Source organism: Eucyclogobius newberryi, unplaced genomic scaffold (assembly GCF_026437365.1).
Source record: "Eucyclogobius newberryi isolate DKJ021-1_F unplaced genomic scaffold, fEucNew1.0.hap1 SCAF_9, whole genome shotgun sequence".
NCBI classification, from domain to species: Eukaryota; Metazoa; Chordata; class Actinopteri; order Gobiiformes; family Gobiidae; genus Eucyclogobius; species Eucyclogobius newberryi.
The window spans coordinates 20960743-20968977 of record NW_027316532.1 but is presented as its reverse complement, the minus strand read 5'-3'; the positions used below and the strand labels follow the sequence as shown (position 1 = coordinate 20968977).

General features: G+C 43.3%; 1 protein-coding gene across 1 annotated transcript in view; it reads left to right on the top strand.

The window, feature by feature from the left end:
* The window catches only part of plvapb (plasmalemma vesicle associated protein b), an 11433-nt gene extending 4712 nt beyond the window's left edge, over positions 1 to 6721 (top strand). Inside the window, exons 4-9 of the mRNA XM_072438377.1 lie at positions 1190 to 1391; positions 2497 to 2716; positions 5156 to 5305; positions 5534 to 5653; positions 6516 to 6617; positions 6698 to 6721. Of these exons, the coding sequence (XP_072294478.1) occupies positions 1190 to 1391; positions 2497 to 2716; positions 5156 to 5305; positions 5534 to 5653; positions 6516 to 6617; positions 6698 to 6706 (803 nt within the window). The 3' untranslated portion in view covers positions 6707 to 6721. The remainder of the gene's footprint in view (positions 1 to 1189; positions 1392 to 2496; positions 2717 to 5155; positions 5306 to 5533; positions 5654 to 6515; positions 6618 to 6697) is intronic.
* The last annotated feature ends 1514 nt before the right edge of the window (positions 6722 to 8235 follow it).

Genomic DNA, 8235 nt, shown 5'->3' with positions numbered 1-8235 from the left:
AAGTACTGCAGACAACTCAAAATTGCATAAAATGAAATATAAAAAACGATATTAAGTCAAAAGATAAGAGAGGCGTGAAGCAATTTTTCATCAAAATTCTGCGGGAGTCTGTGACGGAGCAGCTCCGTCCCTGTGCGCGGTCCCGGCGAGAGCGCGCGCCCGTTTCCCTGTCTGCTGCGCGCCTTTATGTCGCAAATACACATTTTAAACCTGTTTACCACATTTGCCGTGACTAAGGGTGCACACTTAGAAGCGTCTGTTCTACCAATGCAAAACACGCTAAATCTACTGTTACACGCTCCTGCGCGCCGCGTCTCCCCTTCTCCTCCCGTGGTCCGTTTTTGTGTAAACCTGGGAGAAAAAAATCTGTTGAAATTGAATTTCTATTTCTATTTTGTCCGTCTGTTCAATATATTTCATTTAAAAAGCAGTAAACCAAGTAATAAAATAACTGCGGCCTAACATTGTAATAACGTTGTAATAATGTTGTTAAAGTTAAGAAACTTAAATGTCCCTGTAAGAAACTGTGTCCTCTGTAAATACGGTAAAAAAAGGTTGTGGCATTAAAGGTGCACTGTTCTGTTCCACTAAGATGGTTCTGGTTCTGGTTCTGGTTCTGGTTCTGGTTCTGGTTCTGGTTCTGGTTCTGGTGCTGGCTCTGGTGCTGGTTCTGGTGCTGATTCTGGTGCTGGTTCTGGTTCCAGCTCTTGTTCTGGGCTCTAGTTCTGGTTCTGGTTTCCGGTTCCGGCTCTGGTTCTGGCGCTGATTCTGGCTCTTGTGCTAGTTCTGGTACTGATTCTGGCTCTGGAGCTGGTGCTAGTTCCGGCTCTGGTTCTGGTGCTGAAAACTGGTTCGTCTTCGGCCCCAGTCACATCTGGACCAGAGCGAGCCGGGCCCCGCTCAGAACCACCGCCTCGGGGTCTCCACCTGCTCGTCTTCAAGTCATTTCAGGCGTTTTGGAGACAATATCCTCGTCTCCATGGAGATAGATCGCTCCGTATTTCATGTATAACGCTGTGCTGTGGAACATTACAAGCACAGCGATACCTCGAGCAGGAAAGCTTACGCAGTGCATCTTTAGGTTTCAAGGTGTGGCACAGTTTAGGCGGAACAACAACCCTCTCACACATCATCCATCACAAATCCAGTCCATAATTTAGCGCGTTTCTCTCGTTTCTGTCCGTCGTAGATCAAGTGAAAACGCTGGAGACGCTGAACGCGCAGCAGAAGGCCATGATCAACCTGATCCAGGCCAACTTCACTCAGACGGTGCTGCACCTGAGCCAGGAGCGAGACGCCGCCCTCAAAGACAGAGACGGCCATCACCAGGAGGCCATCGCCCGGAGGAAGGAGAACGCCATGCTGAAGGACCAGCTCGACGTCTACTCCAGGTGATCAGGGCGTGGCCGGTCGGCTTGTACTCCAGGTATTCAGGGCGTGGCCAGTCGGCTTGTACTCCAGGTATTCAGGGCGTGGCCAGTCGGCTTGTACTCCAGGTATTCAGGGCGTGGCCAGTCGGGTTGTACTCCAGGTGATCAGGGCGTGGCCAGTCGGCTTGTACTCCAGGTATTCAGGGCGTGGCCAGTCGGCTTGTACTCCAGGTATTCAGGGCGTGGCCAGTCGGGTTGTACTCCAGGTATTCAGGGCGTGGCCAGTCGGCTTGTACTCCAGGTATTCAGGGCATGGCCAGTCGGCTTGTACTCCAGGTATTCAGGGCGTGGCCAGTCGAGTTGTACTCCAGGTATTCAGGGCGTGGCCAGTCGGCTTGTACTCCAGGTATTCAGGGCGTGGCCAGTTTGGTTGTCGCCACAGCGAATTGTTCAGGGACGACTAGCGTGGCGAAGAGTACAAAGGACTATTCAGAAGATCAGATGAAGCACATTTACTTCACTTCAGCTATTTTTGTTGGGTTCTTCCAACGTAACCTCCAAGAACAAACATTTAGAAGAAACAGAACCTTCTTCTTCTTCTTCTTCTTCTTCTTCTTCTTCTTCTTCTTCTTCCTTCTTCTTCTTCTTCCTTCTTCTTCTTCTTCTTCCTTCTTCTTCTTCTTCTTCTTCTTCTTCTTGTTCTTTTTCTTCTTCTACTTCTTACCGCCACCTACTGTAGGTGATTCTTAGACTTTATTCTTTAGATTTCACTCTTTACATTTTATTCTTTAGAGTTCATTCTTTAGAGTTCATTCTTTAGAGTTCTCTCCCAGACGCACCAATTTTAAGGTGAAAAGCTCAAAATAAAGGTCTATTTTGTAACAAAACAGAAACGCTGGGACACTTCTCTCCGTGTTCCTGTAACGCGGCCATTGTGAGGACTTTTAAACCATTCCAAAGGTCACCACGGTGTCCATAACCTGTGCAGTCACTCAACACTGGGACTAAAGCGGGACTAAACCGGGACTAAAGCGGGACTAAACCAGGACTCAAACCGGTCTATGTCCCGCGCAGGTCTACGTCCCAAACGCTCTCTAACCACTCTAACCACTCCGTGGTGTTTTAGGAAATGTAAGGAGGACTTTGCGCAGTCGCTGGGCGGCATCAAGGCGGTGACGGGCGAGTTCCTGAACAAGATCAACAACCTGTTCCCGCACCAGCTGACGTTCCACCTGTCGTGCTCCAGCCAGGCCGAGCAGATGGAGAAGATCCGCAACAGCTGCACCAACCTCTCCAGCGACGTCGAGAGCAAGTTCCAGATCTACCTGGACCGGGTGGGGAACAAGGTGAGGAGACGTCGCCGTAAACGGTCACACCCACGCAGTGAGGGTGAGGTTCAGGGCTAGTGAGGCACCGACTCACAAGAGGAGGAGCTGCAGGAGACTTGCATTCATTCCTCACCGTTTGTGTGCTATACTAGACTAGACCCGCCCTTAGTCTCACAAAGTCCAGAAATCTTGCATATTTTAACAGGCTCTGCAGTTTTGTGTCATCAAAATGTTGGGACATTTCACTAAATGTTGTGCAATCCACTAAAGTTTAAACCAATGAAAGCTAGACACCAAAATGATCAAACCTGACTTTAATCTGATCACTGAAGAACCATTGCCTCCGTTCATCTCTGACTGACATAACTCATCCCAAAACAAACTAGACTGAGCAATATATAAGTTTAAAAAGTTTGAACAAGCAATACATTTCGGTGCAAGCGGGAGTCAATCGCAGGATCTCTTAAACTCCAGGCCGTGTCGCTAACCGCTAGGCTAAGTGTGGTGTAAATACAGATAGTATTTTTAGAGACATCACTCCGTCTGAAGCAACCTGTTCAACTCCAGTGTAGGTCTTCCTTTAGGTATAACCTCTTGCTTTTATTGAAAATCCAGATTTGCTAAACGTTTTAACTTGGAAATGTAATTGTCCATATTGTCCAGATTCTACATACACAATAATAACGAAGAAGATAGAGCACCTGTCCACACACGGCCGGGCTCAGAAACACACTCTTCCATGAGGAACACATGTACTGATGCCTCGCAGAGTGAACTTTTACTGCGGTTTTATAAGTAATCTGTGAGCCTAAAACACGGTTCAGAAATACATTTCATACACTATCGAGAATATGGAAGCACAGAGCACATCGTCAGGGTGTTTTATTTGTTATAAACTGATGGATAGAGCGACACATCATTTGCATTGCACCAGCTCAGTTTGTGAGGAGTGTTTGTGCTCCCAGGGCAGAGCAGGTACAGCCTCCTCCCTGTATTTGAACAGCAAACATCTGAACATTTTGACATTCTTATTTGACAAAATATTGTCTGATATTGGATTCAAATGGAAAGGGCGTTTATTATACATACCAGATGACAAAATATTAATATATTATGTTATATTTTACAATCAAGTTTTTTCCCCCCAAGATTGACAGGTGAGGCACTGCCTCCCCTGAATGCACATCGCTGCACCCACGATACTTAATCATTTGGTGTGAGACAGAACTGTTATTAAAGGAGACGTATGGTGCTCTTTTCACTTCAGAAGTACTTCATATTAAACTATAACACAAGTAGATCAGTATTTTACATTTTGTCCATTATAAACCGCTGAACGGCTCAGTAATAGAAACAGGTTCATTGACTTCCTGTTCAAAACTGTAGATTTGACAAGCTCCGCCTCTTTACTGAGACAGTTCACTGTAACGAGCAGCGGCTTTTCATTTACGTGTTTTTATTATTTAAATGTGTCATTTTAGAACTCTGGTAAGTGAAAACAGGGCTTTCCTGAGCTTTTCCTCAGTTACATTTTTTACCGTCTGCTTGATTTTATCTGGAGGTATTCTTTCACATATTTCACAATTAATGAATGTTGCCATCTGTCAAATAAATGTCTTTTCAAGCTAATGATTTAGTTACACGGGGAATCTCTAAGATAAACATTTCCGATTCCTCCGCCATCTTCAGATAAACCAGTGGAATTTTCCGAGCTGGGTGTTGGACAGGAAGTGAGTCCGTGAGGAGGAAGTGGAGGTCGTGAAGTTCCTGATAAATGAGGAGACATTTGTCCTTTTAGTGAAAAACAGTGAGTCTGCTGAAACCGCAACTGCAAAACTGCACGTCCTCAGCAAAAAGACCGGCCTTTGTCCAAAACTCTCCTGTTTTACCCCGTTTTAATCGTTTTTATGTATTTCAACAACAGAACAAGACACAGAAAGACAAAACGAGTGTGTGTGTTTTTTGCTGCAGCTAAAATCCACAGGTATCCATCTGTCCTTTCCATTGTCTTTCCAAATTTTCAAAAAAAAAGGGACAAAACCAGGGCTAAATAAGGACTAAAAGTATTTTGCACAGATTTTTCTCAACTATCAAAAAGTGAAATTTGGTGATTTTGATTTCAGAAGAAATTTCTCAATATTTATTTTATATTTTTGTTCACTCGAGGCCATAACTTGAATGCAAAACCTGGATGTGCTAAAATATGACCCCTCGATACATAAAGAAAGTGTGTTTTACTTCTCAGTCCTTTTCAAACATGGAGTAGAGTAGAAAGTTCAAATATAGTGAAGTAAGACATGTTCCTTTTCCTTTTGTACTTTCGCCTCTGACAATAGTTTTAATGGAACAATCACTCTTTAGGCTTCTATTCTGTCGTGATTCTTTGTCTTTTTGATCGGTGGAATTGCCCGTTTATTCAACATCGTTGGGGCTAAAAGCGTTCCTTGTGGTCCGCAGGTGGCAGAGATCCAGGCGCTGTCCAGTCGCATGGAGGTGGTCAACGCCAATCTGGACTCCAGCCTGAAGAAGTGCGAGCGCGATCGGACCGACGCCGCCGCCGCCGCCGGCAGAGAACTGGAGCTCAAGCAGAAGCTCCACGACAACCAGGTACGAAGGGGAGGAGCTACGGGTTTACGAAGGGGAGGAGCTGCGGGTTTATGAAGGGGAGGAGCTACGGGTTTAGGCTGATTGAGTCGCACTCTGGTCCTGGTTTAGCCTGCCTTTACCTTGTGATTCAGAATGTTTGATTTCATAAAGCTGGAGAAAGGCAATGGGACAAAGGGAGTTCACACGAGCGGTGTAACGTGTTCAGACTGAGCGCTGCTGTTTGTGCAGATGGAGCGATTACTGAACGAACAGAACCGTCTGAGAGACCAGAAGAAGCTGCAGGAGGACAGTCTGGCCTTAAAGGAGAGTGAGCTGAAGACCGCCAAGACAATGCTGGAAAACTGTAAGGTAAATGCACTTTCATCTGGTTCTAAAGGGCCAATGACAGGGGCCCATGACAGGGGCCCATGATGTTGAATGGGGGGGGGGGGGGGGGGGGGGGGGGCAGTCTACAAAATAGTTGCTAGGTAACAGTTATGGGTGTGATGTCATGATTTACAACCAGTGAAGTAAAAATATAAACACATTTTTGCATTCGTAACATATTCTGCACAATCTTTTAAGTAAAATGAGAAGGTAAACCTGCCACACTTTAATAAACATTTTGAGTTATCAATAAACATTGTAATTTTATCTTGACAATATTTAAGAACGCAAACATGTTTAAAGCCCCACAGTTTAGCCAATAAATAATAATATAATCGTTTACACATAAGGTAAAACTAATACAAATACAAATATTGGCTTGAATGCAGAAAATACAGATCTAGGACAATAAACAGACAATAGACACGAGAAAAGCCTACAGTCGAAGTGCAGGAATAATGTATATTTTTAGCTCAAAGGAGGCGGAACATAAGAAGTGCAGCGTCCACTTTTCAACTCCTGCGATGGAAACAATAGATGGATACTTTTGGACTGCACATACTTTTAACAGCAGGAAAACCGCTGCAGTTAATTTAAGCGGGACAAATTTGCCAAGCGATGAACACAGCTGCATTTCTGTTTCGCTGTTCTCTCGGTGTTGTGTTTTTGTTTGCATTTGTTGATTTACAAAGAGAAAAGAGGGCGGAGTCAGGGCAGAGTCAGGGCGGAGCGAGCGGAGCAGCAGCGCAGGCAGGAAGGATGGTCGGGGGGAGATAACGAGGGGGAAGTGGTTTTCGGGGCCGCTCAGGAGCCGCTCTGACTGTTCACGCTGGTTGTGTTTCAGCCCGGAGCTAAAACGGGAGCTCTGGGGGCCCTTCCAGTGCCGCAGAACAAACAGACAACACAGGGCTGGCCCCCGGTGCTGCTGCCGGGGAAACCGCTGACGGTACGTGCCCCGCAGGTTGCTGTACGTCAGACAGAACGCCTCGGAGTTTGGGTTAAATGTGACTTATTTATTTTTTGCAGGGAAGATGAGACGCAGCGCGGACACGTCCAGCTCGACTATGTTAAATAAAACATAATTATCTTAGAACTACAAACCTGTGAAACTGTGAGGATTAAATTAAGACTGAATGTTTTGTATTATATAAAATATACTTTGTTTTTCTGGTTATTTGTCGCTGATGTCGACATCTGTTTTGTTCAATGGAAATGTTGATTTAAAATGTCGATAGTTGAACTGTTCAAACTGCTGCTGCCACGCCCTCTTTGGGCGTGGCATTCACTGTTGCAAAGGGGACATTTATTATGGTATTTTTCATGTTTTTAAAGTGTGTTTTATCCTAATGGTAATGGCCCAGAAGCAATTTTTATGAAGAAGTGAAAATAAGTACAGAGCCATGGGCGGGGCTAGGGGGTAGGTGAAAACTGAGCAATCCAGGATTATTCAAACATGTTGGAATCAATGAATGAGGGAAAACCAACAGTTCATAAAATGCACGATAAAGTCATAATGTTCATAACCCTGTGGTGAATGTGTAACATTATATTTGAAGTACATCTGTGTACATAGTATATAGTGTAAATATACAGTATTATATTCTGTTTGGTGCATGCGTAAAGCTCTGAACACTCATGTTCTCACTCAGGTAAATGTACGAAGGGTCAAGACGCTGTTGTAAATACTTTTGTGTTTTACTCAACATGATTCAGAAAAGACACTGTTTTATCATAAATGTAATAAACTCTGTAATAAACCTGTGTTTCATGTGTGTAAATGAACAGCAGCAGAACACACTCTTTAAACTGCACTTTAAATAACTGCATTGTTTTCCTCTGATAAAGATGAAACTTTCCTCCAGAAATAGATTATAAAAGCAACAAGAGGCCGACAACATTTTATGATAACTTTATGTATTTAAACGTTTACAGTAGCTTTGACTTCAAATGTTCTCGTTTTATAGTTTCCTTTTCCTTTCACACGTACAAAACGTTCAGAAGCTTCACCTCTGACTCCACTGCAAATGCCTCATTATAATATTAATAACAACGCCTTTTCTCTTCATCTATTTCATTATTTATTTACATTGTGTAATTTTACAATTGTACATTTTAAACATGAATCAACATCACTGTTGATGAAGTATATCTTTTAAATTTAAATTAAACGAATTAAACAAAGAATACTACATCTACACAACTTTCCAAAGTATTTTGATCGAACTTTTATTAAAAAAAATAACAAATATAAAAATCTGCATTACGGTGCCTTTTCTTTATGAACATTCATCTTTCATCAGACTTTAGTCACACAAAGACGAGTTATTCAAGAAACAAACTAAATGCCCAACTTATAATGTCTAGAACCTGAAATGAGTAACTTACTTGTAATTCATCAGTTTAGTTGTTTCAGCCTAAATGTAGATTATGATAAGAGTCACTTGTGTTGTGTAAAGAGAAGAAGAACATCGCATACAAATATATATAATAAATGCAGTAATAAAATCAGTATCAAAAACAGCAAGTCACGTGGGCCGTAATATTCCATTTAAAGTGCTTTATTC